The sequence below is a fragment of the Astatotilapia calliptera genome, chromosome 7, assembly GCF_900246225.1.
Source record: "Astatotilapia calliptera chromosome 7, fAstCal1.2, whole genome shotgun sequence".
In the NCBI taxonomy this organism is placed as follows: Eukaryota; Metazoa; Chordata; class Actinopteri; order Cichliformes; family Cichlidae; genus Astatotilapia; species Astatotilapia calliptera.
In genome coordinates this window covers 18,415,203-18,440,589 of record NC_039308.1, presented here as the reverse complement: position 1 = coordinate 18,440,589, position 25,387 = coordinate 18,415,203, and the positions used below count along the sequence as shown (strand labels likewise).

General features: G+C 40.2%; 1 protein-coding gene across 1 annotated transcript in view; it reads right to left on the bottom strand.

Annotated features, from left to right (window-relative positions):
* hcn1 (hyperpolarization activated cyclic nucleotide-gated potassium channel 1) overlaps positions 1–7,555 on the bottom strand; it is a 67,870-nt gene extending 60,315 nt beyond the window's left edge. Inside the window, exons 1-2 of the mRNA XM_026173561.1 lie at positions 6,878–7,555; positions 363–786 (exon numbers count right to left, since the gene is read on the bottom strand). Of these exons, the coding sequence (XP_026029346.1) occupies positions 363–786; positions 6,878–7,233 (780 nt within the window). The 5' untranslated portion in view covers positions 7,234–7,555. The remainder of the gene's footprint in view (positions 1–362; positions 787–6,877) is intronic.
* Positions 7,556–25,387: the final 17,832 nt, after the last annotated feature.

Here is a 25,387-nt window from a genome sequence, read left to right as displayed (position 1 = left end):
GTGTTCCCAAAACGTTGATTCTGTTCATCTGGACGTAGTGATTTCAGTGGCGAAACGTTTCATCACTCATCCAACTTCTCCAGTCTCTGGTCAGGCTTTACCTCTGAAAACGCTACGTCTAGATGAACAGAATCAGCTGTTTGGGATTTCCTTACCTGGTTGACGTGTTGTATTTTTCTCCTAATAAAAGCATCTGCTCTGATTTCACATTTCAAATTAATTTCACACATCAGTGAACTGAAACTGATTACACTAGTTACCTACAGATAAGTAGATAACTCCCAAGCAAGGACCCCACCCAATCACAGTAAGAGACCGCACAACTTTGTTAATTTATGTGACAAAGACAAATATATACGCACCTCCTCCCACTGATGTATGTATCTGATGAGTCGGGACAGTCTTAGCAGACGCAGAAGACTGAGGATCTTGGTGAAGCGGACGATTCGCAGGGCGCGAGCTGTTTTATATACCTCTGAGTCAAAGCCTTTCTCCACTATCAAAAATATATAATCCACTGGAATGGAGGAAAGGAAGTCCACGACGAACCAGCTCTTCAGGTAATTCATCTTGATGACTTTGGGATCTAGGATGATCTCTGAGCTCTCCTCATTGACGATCCCCGTTCTGAAGTTCATGACCAGGTCCACCAGGAAGATGGTGTCCGAAGCCACGTTGAAGACCAGCCAGGTGGTGGTAGTCTGCTCTGAGAAGAAGGTTATTCCCACAGGAATGATGATTAGATTCCCCATCATCATGATGAGCATTATCAAGTCCCAGTAGAACCTGTGGAAAAACCGAAACAAATGAGTAATGCAAGCGATAAAACATGCTGTAGCCACAAAACTGAAGTCCACAGGGGAAAAGAAATCATGCTTCTTTTCTGCTTATTCTGCTGATATTGTTTATATGTATAATTCTGTTTATCCCAGTGCACTGCATACGGTCAGAGGTGACTGTTCACTCTGTCACTACATGTCTTATGAAAAGGAAGAACAGTCCCAGAAAAGAGGAGCACTGCACAATGTTGATTTATAAAGCTCTGCTTAAAAAAATGCCCGATCACTCTGCTCTCTTCTGACATTTAAATACGGTATTTACCGTGTCAGGTCACATGACTTTCTAACATTAGCTGGGCCTCTTATTCAATCTGAACTTGCTCAAATACTCTGCTGCCTACAAATAAGATACGCTTCAAGAGCACGAAGCTACATCCCGTTCTTTTATTAGAACATTTAAAAGGTTACGTATCAGCGATAACTCAATTCACTCTGAGGGAAAGTGTGAAACAAGTTTCATTACGATAGCTATAACGCCAGTTTGCTCCAACTCCAACTTCATGTGGGAAGCAGAGAGGTAAGGGGATTATAAAAGTCAGTAGTAGTCACCTTCTGACATCAGTCACTGCCTATGAAACTCTTCACTGCAGCCTATCCAGTGCTTCAGCCTGCAAAGGTACACAGCCTGAAAGATCTTACGTTGCCACTTCTGCTATCAGCAGATAACATGCAACATCTAAACAGCCGACAATATTAGATAATCTTTCAGCTCAGATCTGGAAAGGCTCATACATGCAAGCTTAAGATCTCGCTCCGAGAAGTATATACTTGAGTTCGTACCAAAACTCTCGGGCTCAAAGTTAATTACGATTCAAGGACATCCAGTAATGTACTGCTATCACTTACTATATGTATTCAGGGCCCTTTAGACTGAGACCCTCTCCATCCTTCCTGGCTGTGTTAATGTCCCTGCCCTCTGCCTTTCGATGAACAGAGCCAGAAGTAATTCATCAGCACCCTGCTCTTTTCACAAAGTGTTCTGGGCCCTGAGTAAAGGCCAGACAACCATGAATGAAAATAGATGCTTTCAGCAATCCTATCTCACTCTAAAAACTCTCCGCTGACGTTATCCCCGCTCCGTGCCTGCCTCTGCTCTGCCTTGCTGACCATCACGTTGTTGTTGAAGGTAGAAATGAACTGGCTGGCCGGATGCCTGTCTGGCAGACTTGCCACCCAGTAATGGATCTGTTTCAATAAATTAAGCCGAGGCCTTGGCTTTATAAATACCCACAGATCACATGTCTGATAACTGTCTTCTCTTCAACTAAACATTGAGGTGGCTGATAAGGTCCACAATAGGTATTTTTACCCCAGCAGATATTGAACTGCTGAGCTCGTTGAGTTCATGCTAAACCATGATGCAAACTGAGTCCTCTCAGGTCAGCACAATAACAACAAAGTTACGCAACAAGTACAATGCGCACTAGAACCGAGCTATAGCATTATGAGTAATAAGAGCATTTAAAAAAAACATACGAAAGCTGTGCTTTTATACGCTTTTTAGCACGTGTGTCATTATATCAACCTTTCAATAAGCTGATGCTTATTGACCTGATACGTCATGTTGTGTGTGACTTTTTTTTCTTGTAATTGTTTATACTGTATTTCAGTGTTAAAGAAGAGGCTGCCATGACTAATCTTTTTCAACTTTAATCTAAGGGGATCAAGGATTGTATAATATCAATGAACACAAACATTTATAGCTAAAAAAAAAAAAAAAAGAGAACAACGGTAGAGCAAAAATAGTTAAATAATAAATAATACACAAAAATGTGAGTTCAAGATGTACAGTCTGTTAATTTGGAGATTAAAAAAAACTAGTCCCTGTGAACTAAGATGTTTTATTTTCCTGCTTTCAGCAAACAGATTTTAATATCAGAATTTAAGTTGAATCACTTTTTGAATTTGGATGTTTTCCACTCATGTTGACAGAGTTCCCACATCTCTAACATATTTATATTTCTATTGTGACTTTTGTGGGTGGTATTTATACTGTACATGACCTCTAAGACACCCACATATCTGTTGAATTAAACATTGTGCTTCACTTCTCAAATAAAAGAAGCATTAAGCAACCTTGAAATATTCGTCATCAGAAGAATACAAGAAATCTGTCAAAGGGAGTGAAACCCCAATGCTACTAGAGTTTACATGTAACTCATCACATACCAAAGTCAAAAACAACAGAGTATGTAACTTCAAAGGTACCATAGTCTAACTGTATTCTGCTTCTGTAATAAAGTACTCATTTTAAGTTAAGTTATCAGACTGAAATAATGAAAATACTAATTTGGAAGTTTAAATGCTAAAAACATTTTTTTATTTATGGTAACACCAACGCAGGTGTGCTCCTTTTGGTTTTACTGACCTAGTCACAGAGGCAGCTCTGATACTGCATTAAGCTTAAGCTTTTGGTCTAATGTGCCACTTCTAAGAAAGCACCGCAACTAAACCAGTAAGGGAGTGCAGTGCACTTAACTGTAACTGCGGCACCAACACTAGCAATGGATTCCAGCTAAAGTACTCTACTTCCACATTCACCCGGTGCTGTCGGAGTACAGCCTCCCCTTCCAGCCCATTTCAGCACTCAAGTCCCGTCCCAGCTATGGATTCACATCCAGATGAAATGTGTACTCTGCTAATCATCTTTTATCCCGAGTTTACAATCAATTTTAAAAAGCTTGGTCTGAATGCTATAACACGCTGCTGTTGTGACTGTTTAAAATGGGAGACATTTCCCAAACACTGTAAGATCTGCAGCAACGGAGAAACTGTGGCGCTCTGGTCACTCACGCAGCATGAACTAGCAAAAAAGCGTATGCGATTTGAGTGTATCGCTGAAAAAATACTTTGAGACAATATGTTCCACTTATAACAAGAGCTGGAAGCTACAGAACCCCAAAGGGGGAAGCAGTGAGCCTCTAATAATCCAGCTGAGGCAGATTAATCACAAGAAAGTTAAAAAAATCTTCCTCGAATCAAGCCAGCACATTTTGTCTTGTAGGTTTCCTTCTTACAACAAGTGATCCATCATGATCAATGCCAGACCCACTCCTGCCAAGCAACACAATGAAGTCCACATGATCCTACTCAGCACAACCAGTCTACAGTGTAGCAGGTACACTGTGCTACAGCATGGCACATCCTCAGACAGAGAGAAAAACAAAGACTTTGGGTTAAAAAAAAAAAGGATGTCAGAGTCATCTACGAATGTCGAGATGAGTAAAACAGAACATGTGGGAAAAGATTTGTTCAAGCTTGATTAAATACTCTAAACTAGCTTTACTCGCCTCTTTCTTCTTTTTAATAAGGCTGTTAAATTAGGAATAAATAAATTAGGGGTAGTAAAGCTACACTGTAAAATTTCTGCCTCTAACCACTCAGAAGAATGCAGGTTTTAGAGTATAGACTATCTGAAAGAAACACAGTTGACTCTACAATTCATTCTGTTAATTAAAAGAACTGCAACATGAGAATTTACTTTGAAAAGGCTTAAAACCTGCACAACGTCTTTGAACAACAGCATATGGAGCATGACAAAGCCACCTTTAGCAAAACCAGAGGTGCGCGAGGCTGTGCATGGGCCCTCTCAAAAATCTATTAATAATGAATATTACTAACCTGCCATAAATCTTTAAGCAGCTACTGTGTACAAAGAATATGTTGAATATTGAGTTTCAACCCTCAACAAAGCAATATAAAGCCCGTGTGAATGCTTGGTGTCATTCATGGTCTGTACTTACGTAATGCTTTTCATTAAAGATAGTGTTTTGTGTCTTTTGTTTTTGCTCACATAACATTAAGATGAGAGTATGTAACAGTATAAGATTAACGAACAAGTGACGAAGACTTCTTAGCAAAAAGAAGAAAAAAATGAGAGAGGAAGATTTGCTTCCAAGAAATAGTACATGGAGCCACGTGCAACAAAGAAGCAGCCTTGTCTCTTCCACCACAAACTGGGCACAAACTGGGATGAAAACCTCAAGGTAGCACTTTCAAGCCAGGAGGCGGTCTCAGCGGCCTAGAAGGGGGTCGTTTCATTGCACTGTCTGGAGGACAAGAGCGTCTTCTGAAAAACAGCCCTCTGGAAAATGTCATGAGGAAGTAACCTTAGGGGGCCTCTGCCAGCGTGAGTGAGACAAACATTTTCTAATAGTGCAGAAAGAAGAAGGCCCAGTCTGCTTGAGCAATCACACATATGTTCTCATTACAGAGCCTTTTTTTCCTGCTGATTTTCATTGTAATCCCCACTGTATTTTTTGAAATTCCTCAAATATAACAAATGCAGCCCATTCACTTTGGGACCACTAATTAATCTCTTGACTCACTAACAGCTGTGGAACAGGTATCCATTTCACTGAACTGCTCTGGTCATACCCTTTGGCTATCTTTTGGAGGGGGTCAATCTTCTTACATAATTGAGTCTGTTAAGCTCGTTGACTGTTGTGTTGTGCTAATCCTTGCCTACCATCATTGTCCATCTGTGTCTGCAGAGGGGCAAACGCATACCAGTGTCTTTGTGTGGCTGAGGCTATGATAGCCTAGTTATCTTTATTCTTATGCATGGAAGGGCGGGGGGGATCTTGCAAGGGGTGGGGCATGAAGATTTATAGAGTTTAGCGCTACCGTGAGTACCATGTGGTATCTCATTAATCACAACAAATGTATGTAAAAAAAATCAGCAGCAAAAGAAAGCCTTGCAGAAAAAGGGAGCGCTGCATTTTTGCAGCCTGCTCTAAGTTCAGGACCATGGACAGCTCTAAGCTCAAGGCACTGGGAGCCGAGGGGGGGACGACAACGTGCCCCGACACGTTACGTGTTGCGACAACGGAAAACGGGGATGATATTCAGCACCAAGCTGTGCCAGGTGACACTGGTGCAGAGGGTGGACCAAATGAGATGCTTAATTGGTGAAGAGGTAAACTGTAAACACGCAGCTCGTGTGTGTGTGTGTGTGTGTGTGTGTGTGTGTGTGTGTGTGTGTGTGTGTGTGTGTGTGTGTGTGTGTGTGTGTGTGTGTGTGAGAGAGAGAGAGAGAGAGAGAGGGGGGGGGGGGTGAGCACGTACCGCCTTTACCTGGATTCATTTGTCTACTGTGTATGGAAATGTAAGCAAATTGGAGGCAGCTGGTCTGAAACTCAAACTCTCTGCTGCAATAAAGCCAGAGAGCTGGTGCAGCTGAGAGGAAAAATAAATAAATTACACAAACCAAAGACCAAATCCAAATTATCAACCACTATGACATTTAGTGGGTGCCGAGGAAGGAAGTGTGGCACGATCCTTCTGCGGTTCCTTTGAAACAAACACATTCCATCACATTTCCTCATTCAAGTCAGTTTTTAAAAAATGCATGTAAAAACTCTCTGATGAGACTCGAAGATCAGATTTTTTTGTTACTAATTAATTCAAAACACGGCCATCTTCTCCTTAATCGTCTCCCTGCACGATTTTACCGCATTCTGTGCATTTTTTCCCTTTATGCACGCAGGCCCATCGGCTCACATCCGCCTACAAAGAAATGTTTACAACCGCCGATGGTGCAATGGCACTGTCACGTTGTGTCCAGGTACGGTCGCCCCTATACGAGCAGGGAATGTGTCGCAATGAGAAGCTGCCACTGCGCCGCTGGTGTGAAGCAGTCAGGAGGGCTGAGCTCTGTGTGTGTTCTCCAATCATGACATTCACCATCCTTTATCCAAGGACGTTTCACTGATACACCTTTAGCCTTAATGCGTCCCTCCCTTTTCTCTTATAATAATAATAACACTAAAAATGCCGCAATGAAACACACAGACACACACACACACAATCACTGAGCACATTTTGACAGAAGCCCTCCTCCCCTCCCCTACAGCGGAAGCCTGATTGCCTAAATACAGAGGTAGATTAGCGTATGCGCTTTGGGCCAGGTTGTGTGTGAGAGAGTGGCGATAACAAGTGGAGGCTATAGCTTGCAGACCTTAGGGTGACAGTGAGGGTGGATAAAATAAAGGGGAGGGGGAGGGGGGGTTTGAGCAGGTGTCTATTCCAGCCCTTACCTAAAATCGCTATATGGATGAATGATCCAGTATCCGGCCGTCTGAACCCTTTCTTGCTCTTTCTCCACAGCTTTCTGGCTGCCGAACATACGCAAGGAGAACTTATTGACTCCGGGCTGCATCATGGCCCCAAATTGCCTCTGCATAAAACCATGTTGCCTGGACGCCCCCTCCAGATCATCAAAACCAACCATGGTCTCTTCCCGCTCCCCCTTGAAGCCCACTGAGTTGCCATGGTCCTTCATGTTCTGGCTCCCCGTGTTATTTTTCTGTATCGAGTCTTGCCTCTGAAAAACATTATTCCCATCCGCCTTCTCCTCCTTGTTGCTGGAGAACGAATTCGATTTGTCTTCCATGGCGCTCTTAGTTTTCCCGTTTTCTGGGGGGTTTTCTTCTGTTTTCTCTCTGAGACTACGCGTTCCCTCTCCGGCTCGAGAGAGAGAGAGGGAGGGGGGGGGGGAGCGAGAGGACGCGCCGCGAGCTCTCCTGTTTCTTTTGATGTCCTTCAAACTGTTCGGCTCCTCTGCCTTCAACGCGAGTGCTGCAAACTGAGACAGAGTGGCCGAGAACCCGGTGGATCAGGTTTCTTGGGTTACCGCCATCTACCGACGGCCCCCGGCTTCTGCCGTCCAAAGCCTGTGCCTCATCTCACTTCGCACGACACTGCGGTTTAACTGGCACATGCTCTTGCACCTTATTTACATAATGTGGCTGACGATACCCCCCACCTCCGTCTCCAGTCCCCTCCTTTGCCAACAGTTTCACACACGGCAGGGGGAAGCCGCTGCTGTAGAAGAAAAAACACACGTATGACAAGTTAATGAGGGCTGGTTTTATTATTTTATTTCTTAATAAACCGATATAGATTAGGTGCTTCCTGTGGTTCGCCTGGCACCTGGTTTGCTTCCTGCTGAGAAGTTACAGTAGAAGCCAACTGGATGAAACAGATTGTAAAGTAGGTGCCACCGGCCACATTAAAATACAAGTTAAACATCTTGTGGATATCGCAGTTTTTAAGGTGTTGCAGAACTTGATCCAACATTTCCTGTAACTACCTGCTGCAGTTTGCTTTATTTAAAAACTTGACGTACAGGCTGCGTAGAAACCAGAGCTTTTATATGCTCCACAAAGAGATGATCTGCTCTATGTAGGAGAATTCTGTAGTGAATTAGGTAACGTCTGAATTAATGAGCGCATTCTGACATATTGTGCAAATTAAGGGATGACCAACTGTTCCACTCATGCTGTTTCCAAAAGGTGTTTTCTCTAATTATGCGAACCGTGGTTCGCTCTCCTAGAATTAGGTCTCTATCCAGAATAAATCTCAAGGATTGCAGGTAAAGATGGGATGAGGAATAGACAAGAAAGAAGATGGACCAAAGAAAGGATGTGAGTCTGAGTTCTGGAATTACATTGCAGTGGGAAAATAATAGAATAAAGTGCAGAAATAATTTTTGTGAAGGGTTGTAAAGACTGGAGGCTGTAGCCAGTAGATGGAGCAATACAGAAACTACAGAAGCAGCCAACCAATTAAAAGGAATTCTGATCAGCTAATCGTACTCTAATCGGAATTAGGTTTTGTTTGTTTGTTTGTTTGTTTGTTTTTACATCCAAATTTATGATACATTTCTTTATTATTTGCAAAGCAAGCTATCAAGTTTGGAAAATGTTCATGTTTTGTCACTTTTTCTGACATTGTTAAGACCGAATCATTAAATAATTGATCAAAAGAATATTTGGGTTATTCATTAATAAAAGGAAATAGTGAGTAGTTGTGGTTTTATAGGTTGCTCGCTTGGGAGTGTGGATGAAGAGAAGCAGAAAGAGTGAGAGAGCACAGGGAGTGGCTTCCCCCTTAATGGCATAATTGCAGGTCAGCCTGTCACACAAACCATCTGCCATGGAAACGCTATTTAGACATTACTGCTAAGAGTCAGGATATTTTGTGAAGGATGAAATTTTGCCTTATGCATGGGAAAATCTAGTGCTGTGATTTTCATGTCAGACTCACAGCATGAAATGAGATTTTCTTAATTTCCACACTATCAATAGGTCTAAGAATGAGAGATATTTCAGAATAAACACACACATACAGATGGGCAAACAAATACATCCATTTATTTTCATATTTATACTCAGGTACTGTGTACATATGTGTACATGTGTGTGTGTGTGTCCATTTATGTACATTTTTGACCGGGTGCAGAACTGTTAGGAAAAAAAGGTACCCCTGTAAGTATAAGAATGACTGGTTATGAGACACTGGCCATTATACACTGGTCATGCTATAAATGCATTAAAGCTATTTTCACATGGCTCCAGTCCCCAATTGCATTGTTCACTATACCAGGATCATTAATTACCATGAACATAATATAAAACAGGCTTCTGATGGTATTAACTGGTAATACAGTTTTATTAGATTCATGAGAAATCATGGTTTAGGTTAAAGTTACTAAACTGCTACTGTTACTGTTCAGAAATGGTCACATTAGAAGGTTATCAAGGCAGCGTGCCTCTGTGTTGCATTCAGTGTACGTTCTCTTGTCTTTCTATTTTTTGGGGGATGTTTTTTGTTGGTATTTTCTGTTTTACTTTGAAATTTGTCTCCAGTATCTAACTTAAATATTGTTTGTTTGTTTTTTGGGGGGGGTTTTTGGCCTGTACCTGTGTCTCATATCCCCAAGTTGTCTCCACTTCCGTGATTATCCTGTGTGTACGAATAGTCCTTTCCATCTGTTTTAATCTCCTTGTGTTCTTTACTTTCTCTGATTCGCTTTTCGGCTTTTGATTTGTTCTTCCTACTCGGGATTCTCTCTTGGACTTGGCTTTAGATATAGTTTTCAACCTGCTGCTGCTCAGTCCTGCACTTGAGCATGTTAACCCAGTAGCCTAAACAAAGCCCCTGTTGACTACCCAAAAGAATATAAATCAATTAAAGTACCTCTAACTTTAAAAAACAAACTAGAAAAACTGGACTTATACATGAAGGTGCTTATATTAATAACCCAAAATACACACAGTGAGCACCTGTTCTCTGGGCAAACATGTCTTGTTGGAGCCAGAGGTCAGAGGAGAATGGTTGATTCAAGTCAATAAACAGGAAGGAGGAAGTCCGAGCTGCAGCCTGTCAGCATCAACGGGGAGTGCGTGGAAAGGGTCTCCAGTTTCAAGTTTCTGGGTGTGCACATAGACACAGACCTCCAATGGAGCTCTAACACCTCTGCGGTCTTAAAGAAGGCCCAACAACGTCTCCACTTTCTGAGAATCCTCAGAAAAATGGATCTGAAGAAGGAGCTGCTGACCGTCTTCTACCGCTGCTCCACTGAAAGTGTGCTGACATATTGCATCGGTGTGTGGTTCTCCAGCTGCACCACAGCACACAGAAAGGCACTCCAGAGGGTCATCAACATGGCCCAAAAAATCATTGGACATCCTCTTCCCTCCCTGAAGGACCTGTACAGCACTCGCTGTCTCAAGAGGGCACGCAGCATCCTACGGGACTGCACACACCCAGGACACCGGGTGTTTAAGCTGCTGCCGTCTGGCAGGAGGTTCAGGCTGCTGAGGTCCCGAACAAATAGACTCAAGGACAGCTTTTACAACAGGGCAATAGCCCTGATCAATGCAAATAGCTGACCTGACTGGATACCTCCCTGGACTTTTTAGGGGGAGGTAACAATGTTTAAAACGATAACAATAATATTTATATTTATAACAAGGTGCAATAATAATTAATGTGCAATAATAACAGTGTGCAATACACATACACTTATTCTTCTTTTTTATACTAAGTTAATATACTGTGTTGTGTTGTTTGTTACGTTGTGATGTGTCATATCGTGTCGTGTTGTGTTATATGTAGTGCCGACGTAGGACAGTTTTTCCAATTTCATTGTACTACTGTACTATGTATGACTGTGCAATGACAATAAAGAGTTATCTTATCTTATCTTATCTTATCTTAGGAAGAGCAGCTCTCTAAGAACAACACATCAAATCTTGAAGCAGGTGGGCTACAGCAGCAGAACACCACAAAAAGGGTCACCAATTCATACAAAAGAAGTTTGGAAAAATGTTACTTGATTTAAGCAGTCTAAATTTCTAATGACATTCAGATGGTAGAGTCAGAATTTGGTGTAAACAACATGAATCCGTGGATCCATCCAGGTTCAGGGTGCTCAAATTATGGTGCAGGCTATATTTTCTTGGCACTTTTTGGGTACCTTACCAAATGAGCATTCTTAAAACTCCTTTAGCCTACCTGAGTATTGTTGCTGACCATGTCCATCTCTTTATGAACACTGTGTACCCATCCTCTGTTACTTTTGATTTGATTGGGTGTAATTAAGATTTTGAATGCAAACATTTTCTGAACAGAATATACTCTAATGAAAAAATGTTTGTTTTGCTGAAGGAAAAATACATTTTTAACCTTTTTTTTAATTCTAAATAAACTTGCTTGATATTTTTAAAGAATTTATTGGACAGTTACTTAGATAGCACTCTAACTACGCTTTCTACAGGCACACAATACTTTGTGCTATGAGCCATTTTGGCACATAGACTAGAGGAGCCAGGGCTTGAACCAACAACCCTCCAAGTGACAGACCTCTTGCTCTACTGCCTGAGCCACTGCTGTCCAATTAAGTGTGGTTGTCAGAAGAATTTCGTATCACCTGAAACTGTACTTTTTTACACAACGTGGCATTGTATACCCAAGCTGAACCCACGCAGCCAGTCCTTTCCTGTCAATACAAAAAAACAAAACACTAAATCTCACAGCTGGCTGTGTATATCACTAGAGGACAATAGCTCAGATATTTTGCATGTTTGGTAGTGGATTATTATGCAATGATCCAAATGTTATCATAATTGAAACAGACATCCCTTAATTTTTTGTTCATTTTCTCTCTCAGCTGGGTTAGTGTTGGATTGGATTAGCTGGCATGCCAACTGTTTCTACTACACAACGCTTGTGTAACTACACAGTTAATGGGACAGGGAGGGGTACTGCTAGAGAAAAATGTTGCATAAGATTTATGGCTTAAAGTAATACTGATATTGAACAAGTGGAAATCACAGATGGCACATTCACATGTCAGAGAATAAATACAACACAAATAACTTTAGCGGGTGGAGACTGTGGATCATGGAGGAACACATTCATCTGGGAGTAAACCTTTGTTTGGGTTTGTCCAAACCTCATGATTAATTCACGGCATCATCCTGCCTCCAAATCTGTCCGATAATTCAGCCAGAGGAGAATTGGTGAGCGGGGTAAAAACGAATTATTCTGAGATTTTATTTGACTCTTCTTTACACATCTAATCATGTTTAGGTAAAAAAAAAAAAAAAAAAGTCACACATATTGAATATGAACAGATCAATAGTAAGATTTCCATCCTCGTATGGAAATTTGTTTTAAACACTTTAACATACAGTATGTTGCAGTTTAAGCTGCGAGTTTAATCTGATCCTAGTGGGATCTAATCCAGCTTTATAATATTATGATGAATACCCAGAGAATTGTGTACTTAATATCCCGCTTCCTACATTGTAAAATGTGTTTGTGATTCTTCTGATTGTCTCAGTGGCCTTTTTGAAATTGCATTGTGTGTCTAAGATTACATCCAGTTTTACACTGATAGATATGAAACCTTACATACCCCTGCACTGTCAGTCATTGCTTTTGCCAACAACAGCATCACCCCTCTGCAGGATAGTGAAACTGTGTTCCTCCTTGGACCTGTATTATATGTAAAACCAGATTTCCTACAAACAGGAATTGTTTCTGCTCAAATCATTTTGTTTTAAGGTTTAGCAGACACCTGTCACATAGGAATACATGAACTCTAGTCTTACCATTTCCATTGTATTCAAATTCTTGTCCACTGAATAATAACCTGTGGATGTAAATGCTGTAAATCACCTATTGTAGTCTCACTGAAACATCTGAGAGACCAAGCTTAATAACTAACACAAATTAAAAAAACACAAATCTTCCACCTCTTGGGCCAGACGTGAGTACTAATTCACTTGTCCTCGTTGGACGCTTGTCCCATGGCTGACTACTTTAATTAAACCGTGATTGGGGCTGGGAAGATGGTAGTGTTGTAATAAGATTGAAAGCTTTGGTCTGTCTCCAGCTGAGACTATCAGGGTATCATGGACCTCCGGGATGAGACTGAGGCATTGGAAAGGGACCAGCTGAGGCCAAGGTTGACTTAATCAGCGAACTGACTTGTACAAACAAATGAGAGCATTAGGAAGCTCAATCAGCAAGATGAATGTGATAAAAAAAAATGATCGGTTATTGGTTTACAATCATCAGAATGAGCTGGCCAATTTGTGGAATGTCAAAAAGCAATGGACAATTCTAATGTCCAAAAGAAGCTACACTTACTTACTTTTTAATTGTGAGCTATAAACCAACATGTCAACCACCATTTTTAAAATATTCTTACTATGAAAAAAATCTATAAATAATAAAATTGTAGAAAAGAATTAAAATTGAAATAATTGCAGGATCATTATTATCATTATGCATTAGCTTGATGTAGTGCAGCAGTATGCCATAGGTGGGGTGTGACTTCATCTTTCATAGTGGGATAAATGCTGTAATGCTGAAATGTCTGTTACTGCAGCTTAGTTACATTTACATCACTGAGCTCTTGACAATATGCAACCTTTAAACATACAACATGAATTAATAATCATTTAGTGCATATAAATGCAACAAAATTAGTTAATTATCAGCATTTTTACCTATTAATATTATTTTGTTATGTTTGCACCTTCTGCCACAATCACCTGTTGCAGTGAATATAATTTGTAAGTATGCAGGATTTCATTCAGAAACTGAATGCACAGTTATGTCTTTATAAGACATTCTTATTTCTATATATTTACTGCTCTGGTCATTTCAGTTAATTACCTGAACTACTCTACCTTGGTTACTTGTTCCTACTCTCCTCATAAGGCCTACAGGTATGTGTACCAGCCATCCAGATCCACTCTGTGTCAGACTGCTGTAGTGCACTCAGCTCTAGCAATCCAGCATACTCAGATGGCTTCGATTTTATTTTTCCCTTTCTCTGTTATCTCTGCCTATACTTACAGTTTTAATTGCTTTGTGCATTTGGTCCAGTATGTTTTTACTTGTGATGCCTCTGTAGCATGAATATAATATATATTTATAATTGAAACTATATTGCATATCATATCAAATAAATATCTGTATTAGTCTGATGTCGAATATCCAGCAGAATATGGAAATGACATGCTTTATGCAACACACACTACTGTTTATCTGGCATAACTTAAACATCAAGAAAGCAGCTCCACATGTTCTGAACTAAAAACTTTATATGTTATAAGAATATAAATCGATCATGCAAAATCACTATGATAATTTAAAAAAAAAAATAATAATAATAATTTATTTCTTAAATTTCTTCAAGAAATTTCTGTTTTATTTGGCATTTCATTTGGTGAGTGTAGTTACACCGACACTCTCACTTAAAATGTACCTCGTAAAAACAAAAGAATAAAACAAGCTGAAGCTTTTCAAAGGAGCTTGCAAAGAAAAGCGTCTGGACTTCTTTAAGTTACTTGAAGACGTTTCACCTCTCATCCGAGAAGCTTCTTCAGTTCTAAGGTCAAATGGTGGAGAGTCCCAGATATAAACCTAGTAGGAGTATCCCCCCACAGAGGGACAAAAGGACCCCCTGATGATCCTCTAATCCCCTGAGCCAAGGTGTGAAACTGGGTGTGGGTCCCAATCAGCCAGAGTTTCGGGTGAGTTCATTGTGAAACCTGGCCCCACCTTATCATGCGAATTCCTGAGGTCAGATGGCCCAGGATGTGAGTGGGCGTTAAGGCGTCTGGGGAGGGATCTCAAAACTGGATTATAGATGGCAGAGAGTTGGTGTCGTAAACCACCGCCTCTGTTCTTAGATGGTCGCTCACAGTGGACATAGATGGCTTCTTTCACTCCTCTTTCAAACCATCTGTCCTCTCTGTCCAAAATGTGAACATTGGCATCCTCGAAAGAGTGTCCTTTATTCTTATTCCTTGGAGGGTTGTGTCCAAAGCAACTGTTCTTTTCTTGCCTTCTTCCCAGCTTCCCAACACTACCAAAAGGAAGCCAAACACTGTCACCCTTTACAACAAAACAAAGTGTGGCGTGGATGTGATGGACCAGATGGTTCGGGAGTACACTGTCTGCAGAGGAACACGGCGCTGGCCAGTTGCCGTGTTTTACAACATGATTGACATGGCAGCACTGAATGCACATGTGCTGTATCAAGCATGCACCGGGACGAAGGAAAGACGGGTGGACTTCCTGGTGGAGCTTGCAACAGAGTTGGCTCGCTCTCATGTAGCTGGGAAGAAGGCAAGAAAAGAACAGTTGCTTTGGACACAACCCTCCACACCTAGCCCTGGAAAAAGAGCCATGTGTCAGGTCAAACACAAATGCAAGAACAATCATGCCACTGTGCAATGTGTTCACTGCTACAGATACACATGTGGTAAATGCAGACTACAGATACCATGGCAGTGCCAGGATTGTGAGTGATTGCTGAAAATGTTGAAATGTACTCACTCGCTTTTTATTATTATTTGTAAATATGTGTACAAATGGTTGGTTTTTTGTACTGTTTTTATCAATAAATCTCAGCAACAAAGGACATACACCCATGTGTGTTGATTTCTCCCTAAGATGGCAAACTGAAACACTCCAAGTTGGTGACTTTTGGAGATTTATTTCCCTGGATGATTGAAAATGCATCAAGACGAACACAAAAGGAAGTTCACAGCTTTTAGCAGCTCCCCCACCCCCTCATTCACACACCCCCACTCCCCTCCAAAATTCCCAGATAACAACCTAATTTACATATGAATGACTAGACAATTTAGCTTCCACTTGGCTGAAGCTAAAGCCTAGCTAAAAGCCTACCAGCCATTTGGCTGGAAGGCGGGTTTTAAAGGTAGAAAGGTAGAAGGCTGGGCACTGCTGCTCTCGGGGGACTCTAAGTGTTAAAGAAGTCCAGACACTTTTCTTTGCAAGCTCCTTTGACTACGATGACCTGGATGACTGAGAACCTTCACAGACAAGCTGAAGCTTTAGCCTGCAACTCTTTTGTCAATAATTTATTCTTTCTGCTTAATTCAAATGATTAATTATCATTATCACATGACCACATTATTAAGCACTAGAAATTTCTGCCTGCCATGGATTGATTGTAGGTTCAAGTGGTTTTATTGTTTTTTCGTTCTTTACAACATTCAACTTCTAAGCAGGTTGTGCGTTTTCAGTAAAATAGAAAATAGAATGAATTCACTTTGTCAAGTTTAAATGGTGTAATACTGCAGTCGATTGGTGGTCATAGTCAAATGTCCTTTTTCTCCACATTTATTTCTTATTCCAAAATAGCATGAACATTTACAGCACGTGCTATTAAATAAGCAAGCACAGAATTAAGACACAGCAGACAACAGGCCACCCTGAGCTCGCTGCCTAACGTGCTTATCCAAGCTCTTATAGAAACCCAAGCTGATCCTCATTTTTTATCTACCTTATTTCAGTGGGAAACAACGCTCCCAAGAACAACTCAAACAGTAGTGACAGTATTCTTTCTGTTGTATTTCTGTTGCATGCATTCCATTTTTACAAAGCTTTATTTTCATACATGCCTATTTTGTTCAGTCATACTGTATTTGTAGCACATAACTGCAAAAGTCTTTTTAAAGCACACTTTTTTTTTTTAAATCACAGCTTTTAAGTGGCATTCCCACTAGTTTAATTCTTGCCAACCTTTTTCAAGAAAGTGGACAAAGTCCAGCGTACCATATGGTGCAGGTCAGTTGAAGTGACACACTTAACGACACCTTTGCCCCGGGCACGCATATGCCTAGACAGTGGATCAGGTGTTGATGCACCATTGACAGCCTTTCTCTGCCTAATTCCAGATTTGTGGCATGCACAGTGTCCACTTGCTAAGCGTAGTAATCCCAAGGATTGGCAAGTATTTTTAGTAATGGATTTACTGACGTCCGTTGATCCCTTGATGGGTGGCGTCTTTCACAACAGTTATGAAGTGAGCCACCAAGCCTTGCTGAGTAAAGTGTTTAACATTAACCACATCTGTGTGTGCTGTGTGAGTGTGTGTGTGTTTGGACTTTTTGTACAGCCAGCCAAAGTGCTTGAACAAGTGAGAAATTGAATCATTTTTTCCCTGTGAATTACAGAAAGTGACAATTTTTTTCTCTCTGCTAGCTTAATGTGATCTGATAGATATCTCATCACACTAACCAGTTTATTCCTTCACAACAGAAGTTGGTAATTACTACACTATTACAACAGGTTTGTTACATTTAAAAAATAATCCTCGAAAAATGTATACATTGACCTTCACGTATACATTTCAAGACAAAAGTGTCTGCAAAGTGCTTCTGCTAAACACACGTTTCTGTTCCAAGAAATAAAACAGAACAACTCAGGGTCTTCATCCCTCTGAATCTTTGGAGACAACTTTGTCTTAGAGAACAAAAAAATAAAACAAAAACTTTTATGTTGGCAGCATTTCGGATTGAAAGTGTCTTTACTGCTGTTTTATATGTTAATATAAGAAGCATCTTATCACTGTCTCTCTGCCTGTCTGCCTCAGAGCTTTTATTAGCTGCTCCATTAGTGAGGGTGAATATGTGTTCTATATGTGCCTCTCGTTTCTCTCTGCAGCACCTGTCGGATGCATTGAGTTTACCACGCAGAGCAAATTCTGGAAATATTCAACAGAATTTAAAGTGTCTATTCGATTTATTTTTTTTCCTAACTGTCTCTGTCATTAGCTTTGATTTCATGCATTTTTCTTGTGCACCATGTGTAGACACTTGAAGACAAACATCCTTAACAGTAACAGATGGACTGTATATTAATAGAATGTTCTTTTCAGATGAATAAATAATCTTCTCCAGTTTTAGAACCTCGTATCATCAGAAATGTGTGTACACGTGTCAGTTGTGCAGAAACCACAGAGTAAAACAATGGATGAGTGCTAGCTGCCTGAGTATGAGAGGAATCTAAATGTTAATTATGGCTCCAAAAAGTCAAATCGCCTAAATGTTGAAAGCCAGAGATTTTAGAGGCTGTTGGGAAAAGCTCATAGTAATCCATGATGATCTGAAGTGCTCCAGCTACCAGACAGCGCAGACCATAGCCAGCTGCAGACAGACAAATGTGCGTCTGTGTGTGTGCACGCTTGTGTGTCTGTCTGCATTTAGGGCAGGAACAAGAGGAGGGAATTACTTTAGATGAATTCAGAACGTTTTAGGGTAAGAGGATACGATGTATTCCTGGTCCCGGGCTCGGGAAATGAAGTGAAGGGTTACCCTGCAGAGCATAGCAATACGTAACCTGTGACGTCATTACTTCCCTCATCCATCCTTCACCTTATCCCTCATTTTTCCTGTTTAAACACTGCGCCTCCCCACCTCCCTACAAGTGACGATAGCCCTCACTTATTTCTGCATTTTTGATCCTCCTATTTCCTCTTTATCAGACCGCCCCAAACCCCTATATATCTCACTCAGTTCTCTCAGTTTTCCCATTCTGAAATGGTTATGAGGCTTCCTGGTGTTTTGGCGTGCTGCTTCAGCAGAACAGCAAGGTTAAATCTCCCAGAAGAAAGAGGGTCCCCGCGGCTCTGCTCGTTACCACATACAGTGCGCTCACCTTGAGAGTTGCTGGGTTCAGGGTTGATTAAATGGTTCACATACAAAAAGGGTAAACAAAAAGCAATATAGCAAATGTCTTTGTGTGGTCAGAATTTCAGTGTAAAATCAACACACGAATGTGTCAGGAGTGCAAAAGCCCCTCACACTTGCTAACATGAAAGTATCATTTTTAGCGTGGAGAATCTTGCTGCAGATGGACAAAAAGAGTTGAACTCATGTCACAGAGGCAAAAATCTCTTAATCTCTGAAATTTGATAATCTCAACGTGTCCCCAGCAAACTGTAAAAATCAAATGATCACATATCCAAATAACATTTATGTTTATCTAAGGTGTACCACCACTGTGACAGTTCCTGATCACAGTTTTGAGATATGTCACCAGCCCTATCGTCAGAGATTCTAAGTCGTCCACTCTATCTTGTACCTCCAAGATCATCAGTGCCTTTTTTCAGCTATTTTTCTGACTGTGGCACATTACAAAACAGTGACGTCAAACTCTTGATGCTGTAGCTTTTCCACACATGAGTCAAGCCTTTTTCTTCTACTCTGCTTCTGTTCAGACTCAGAGATAACAAAACAGTTACAATGCTAACCTAAGAAGGCCAACTTTTCTAAAGACATATAAATGGTAAATGGTAAATGGCCTGTATTTATATAGCGCCTTACTAGTCCCTAAGGACCCCAAAGCGCTTTACATATCCAGTCATCCACCCATTCACACACACATTCACACACTGGTGATGGCAAGCTACATTGTAGCCACAGCCACCCTGGGGCGCACTGACAGAGGCGAGGCTGCCGGACACTGGCGCCACCGGGCCCTCTGACCACCACCAGTATAAGCCCAATAGATAATAGGATTCTTATCAATTTCTATCCTGCTGTATTATTTTTAAAATGAAAACGTACACAGCGCTTATTTAAAAAATCTGCTGATAAATTGCTAAGGAGTCTGAACATTACTGGGCTTTGGAGCCGGCGTTCCTGTCCTGGACTTCATTTTTGTCATTTTTCCTGGCTTTAGTAATAAACCACATGCTTGGAGGTTTCCACATCTTGCACTCCCTGTTAGTATTGATGTCTGCGCTAGTCTTAAATGGTTATTTCCTGTTTTGCTTGTTTGTTTGTTGTCTTCTTTACTTTTATATCTTGTGTTAGTTTTTTTTCCTGCTTCCAGCTGATTGTCCTGACTGTCTTCTCCTGTGTGTGGTTGCTGTCTGTTATGTTCCTCATGTGCTACCTTTGTGGTTTTTGAGATTATTGTTTGTTTTACTTTACAACAAAGAGAGTTCAGAATACCCAGGGTATCTTTCCATTATCTGGATTCATTTATCCTAATATTGGCAACTGGAATAAATGGTCACACAGAACTGGTTATCAACCATCACCAATGGGCACATGAGTATCAAAACTAGACCATGGAGCAATGGAAGAAGGTGGTATGGTCTGAGGAATCAAGTTTTCTTTAACATCACATGGACGACCCGGTGCGTCACTTACCTGTGCAACACCTGGCATCACAACAGACTGTAGCAAGAAGGCAAGCCAGCGGAAGCAGTGTGATGCTTTGGACAATGTTATGCTGGGAAACTTTGGGTGCTGCCATCCATGTGAATGTTCTATTAAAAAAGGCTACCAAGCATTGTTGCACCCTTTCATTAAAAAAGTATTACTTGATTGCTGTGGTATCTTTCAGCAGGATAACTCACCATGTGACAAAGCAAAACTGGTTCAGAAATGGCATAATGACAAGTTCAAGGTCTTGATTTGAACTCCAGATTCTCCAGATCTTATTCCAATTGAGTATCTGTGCGATGTGCTAGACAAAGAAATCGGATCCCAGGAGGCCCAAACTTGCAACTTCCGGGACTTAAAGGATCTGTTGCTAACATTTTGGCACCTGGTACCACGTGGACTCTAGTGTAGTCCATGCTTCAGTGGTTCAAGGCTGTTTTGGCTGTAAGAGGCAGAACAACACAATATTTAGCAGGTGGCTGTAATGTTAAGCCTAATCAGTGTATATTTATTACTGGTGCTCCTCAGGGAAACACAAAGGAGGGTCCATAACTCTTTAGACCTTCTTCCCTCTGCAGAAGTTCAAGGGATCTTCCAGGAGTGGTGACACTATTATCCAGAGAATTGATTGGTCAGTGCCCACGGTCATTGATTGGTTAGCAGGCGGTGATTTCATACCTGCAAATCTCTAATCTGCAACTTAATCTACTCTGGAGCAGGGTAAGTTCACAGCACAAGTTACCATGGTGATATGTCCCGGTAAGACATGAATCACCTTCTTAGTAAAAAAAAAAAAAGATGTATGGGGAGCTGTTATTTACAGAGGACGAAAAAAAATACAGAAAAATATCAAGTGTGTAAACGCAGCCTGAAAGCAGAACACAGTCGCTCCAAATAAATCCGTTATGTGGGATGAAAATCGCTGTGTGATAGTTGAATATCAACTGCAATGAATAAATGTATACACACTTCAAGCACTTGGATATTCATCAAATTTAGCCTACTTCTTATTAAACATCAGGCATACACAAAGACTTCAGATTCTGTTAGAAAAATTTAGACCTTCCTTTTTGGAGACTTGATTACTCCTGGGTGATGATTTCATAGCTGATGATCTCATGCATGACCACATGCAAATTGGATGTATGCTAAGCTTGTAAAGCAAATAGGCAATCATTTTGACTGGTGTTATCATTTTCTAGTACTTTGTTAAATCAAGACTAAATAGCTGGAGGTATTCTTAAAGTGCAATGTTTCCAAGTTTTAACATGCTTCTCTAATCTTGTGGAAATCCTACAGTTTACGTGTTTGTTTCAGTTTGCTTTTAAAATGCTTATCAGATTTGGTTAAAACCCGAGTAAACATTAATAACATCAGTTACTGTGGCTGAGCCAGTTCCAAGGCAGTGCTGCCGTGTGTGCAGGGCGCATCAGTTTGGTCATTACTGTTACCTGTGCTTCTTCCTGCTCTGACACGTCAAAAGGGCCATTGTAAGAAAGGTCTATTAAACATGAGAACACGTGCAGTATTAAGAGGTACTGACAGAAACAGAGACGGGAAATCCTCAAAGATAATTAAAAGTCACTTCAGAATTTTGTCTCATGTGGCTAGCTGACTGTGTACAGCATAATTGATTTCCAATGCCTTTCCTGTATCAGCACGCTGGAGCAGGCTCACTGATATGTTGTATTAGCAACAAATCAATAGCGCATACACCAAAAAGAGGTCTAGGTCAAGGCTTTAAATCCAGATTTAAGCACAGTTTGAATAAATAATCAGTTTAAATAGTGATTCATCAGCATTCGTGTAGCAACAGAGAAATGTGTTTGGGGGCTTTTTGTTTTTTTTAACAAATATGCATCAGTACTACTCAATATAAATCAATGAAAACATTCTCACCTTTACAGATTGGGCTATTTTACTTCCATGAAACCAGATGATACTAAAAAATACTGTAAAAATATCATTTTTGATGTTTGTGTTTTGCTACATTTTGTTGAGTTATCATTCACTTTACTTCATACTTATTCAAATTCTACAAGCATGTTAAATATAGTTTCACAGACCTTGTAATTCAAAACAAAAAATGTTCTCTGTCAGTTTAATGGTGGTGTCTGTTTTTTAACACAAAAATTCTCCAATCATAAGGAATTTTACAATTAAACAACTGTTTTTTTAATTTTGTTTTTTCCACTTTAGTGGCATTTATACCCATCACTTTCCAGTTTATTTTTATGCAAGTATTTTTTTTACAGTGTTCTGTTAATATATTAAACATCATTCTTCTTTTTCTGGATCTGTATGTTCTGATTTATTATTTAAGCATATATTCCTAAAATGAGCTCTAATAGTTCAAGAAGATAAAATATTTAATTCATCTAGTGTTTATATTTCAGGTCTGACCAAGAATGCAGACTGATATATACTTAAAAAACACCGCATTTGCATATTTGAATATAAAATTTTAGAAAGTTCTCATACAAATCAGAATGTTAGTAATTTACCACAAATCACAGGTTATTATAATGTACAGGATAAAAGTTATGTTTTATTGTCACTGATTGGCCATCCTGCACAAAATCGTCAGAGACTTCAATGAGGCGTGCAAACAGTTACTCTATCTCCAAGACAAATCAGTGTTAGGATGCCTGGGTCGTTGACCCAGGGTTTTTGAGTTTATTATATTATTTATACTTTTTAGTCTTTGGTTTCTTTGAGTTCTGTCTTATGGTTTATGTCTCTGTCTACTTTAGTTGCTCTGTGTATCCTTAGTTCCTATATCCCCGTGTTCAGTCAGTGTTTGTGTCTGCCCTGGTCCCACGTCTCTGTTCCCTCTGTAGTGCCTGCATGTGAGTATGTGTTATGTGTTTCCTGTTTTACTTTGAAGGTCTCTGTCTTATCTCAGTGTGTTCAGTTTACGCTTCCTTTTGTCTCGTCAGTTCTGATTTGCCCCAGCTGTGTTTCCCTCCTGTTATTCATTCCCTGATTGCTCCTTCTGTGTATTTAAGCCCTGTGTTTCTCTGTGTCCGTGTCGCGATCTACCGGTTTCCTAGCTGTGTGTTCTGTCATTCCTCCAGTTTAAGTTTGTTTTGAGTTTTTTCAGTTATGTTATATTTTGAGTACCAAATTAAAGCCTTTTTGAGTTCACGACTGTCCCCGGAGTCTGCACCTTGGGTCCTATTCCTATCTGCACACAGCCACACCTAACAATCAGTGTCTTTAATCTCAATTTGTAAATTGATCACTGTGTGCACTTTCCACTAAAATATGGCCAATATTGTAGGTTCAGTGATTTGTGTGGACATGGATGATTGACACTTCACCATCACATAAATTTATCAGTACCACACTAAAAACTGTCTTAATGTACGTAATCGACAGGGAATGTTTCACTGTAAGAACAGTTTGTGACATGTTTGTGTTATTCACCTTCAGTGTCCCATCCCATTAATACAGAGACCATACTTTGCAGTAATTGACCTATATTTAAAACTTTAATGGAAAGTAAATTACAGATTTGATCGAGTCCACTTCAACAATTTGCCAAAATGTCTTTCCTCACCTTCTAATTCTGAGGAACTCCACCAGTAACCAAACAAGCAACATCTGGAGCCCTGTGTTCAGTTTCTTCTTGACCCAGCCGTATAAAAACAATAATACTGAAGGCAAAATTTCCCTGCCGCTCATTTTATTTGTGGATTTTGTTTGCTGGGGAAAATAGTAATATTTAGGTCTGCAGAAGCACAAATTGATCCAGTGTGATGTGTAGTTTTTAAAGTATGCTTATGTTTTACCTACCATGGTATAACGTGTAATGCTGGTGCATTTAAATGCCTTGAATTACCACAGCTATCGAAACCAGTTAATTATTTACTCTGTTGTCTGTCTACCAGAAAGTGAGATAAGAGCCTCCTGGCCACAGCCTAGTGTATTAAAGCCCTGATGTTTAATTGACCATCAGGAATCAGGTTTTTAAACTGCGTGTAGTCCCTGTTCAAACAGCCACCCTGATTAAACCTTTGTTTTCTTTGAGACTCTTTTATCTGAGTTTTTTTGTGATGATCAATTTTCTGTAGCGTGCTGATGAATGACCACAGGGCTGTGATTCTGATTTGTAGGAGCAGCAAGACAAAGATTTTCCTGCTTGAGTACCCACTGTCATCATGGAAGACACTCATACACTTAAGGTACGTCCACGTTACGGAAGAAGAGATAAAAACATTTATATGCAGTAAAAACAAGGAAGGAGAATAACACGCATATTAAATATGTTCTTTTTTGTAAAGGTGCATAACAGCTGTGTTCTGTTTTTTCATTTATCATTAAATCTATGTTTAAGTCCTTTGAGCTCATCCTTATGAATAATTAAAAAGCCCACAATGGCAAGGTGCCCCAATTCGATCCCAAGCTAATGAATCTATCACTAATGACTCACTTAGCTCCCCAGACTTGACATGAGCAGACCTGACATCTACCCAGCAACACTTTAGCACGACTCTGTTGGATTGAAGTGTTAGTTTTAGGTGTCAAAACTCCTTTTTTTCTTGTCTCGTCTACTGCGACTCGCATTTCTCCAGAGCATGTGACAGGCAAAGCACAGTTATTAGTCTGTTGTTGTAACTGCTTGTGTTATTCAAGGAACTGACTAATAGCAGACCTAGGGTTAGATTGATATGTTTTTACTGCATTTTAATCCCCGCTCTCTTTGGGTGGATTTAACTGATTGTTGTATTTCTCACTCTTAGAGGAGTGTAATTTGACTGGTGGTAATTGCCGGTCTTATTTTAGTGGCTTTTTGTCTGTGTTTTTAAAGTATTTCTTATCAGTGTCTTTGTTTTACCCAGCACGTAATTCATGTGAGTATTGTGAGTCACTGAAATTACTGAAGCAGCAAGTAAGTCTTTTACTTTAAAAATCCCAATAATTTCCAAATTTAAGTGCAGTGTTAGGACATATGGTTATCTTAGGAACAATAGGTAGTTATGGGAAATATGTCTATTTTTAATGAACAAAGACTAATTTGCTTTAAAATGTCAAAGGTGAGGGTGGCACTATAGGGGACCTCATGTCAGACATGGTGGTATTGGAGCTTCGGTAATTGGTCACGCCAGAAGACACTTCCTGTAGTGAAATACAGAGTGAGGTTTCGAGATGGTGTAAAGATGAGTCACACACATGGTTTTTACTTATGTCCAGAAGTGTTTGAGTTTATTCATGTTTGGGGGTTAAAGTGGATACTCCAGAACCTTCATCAAA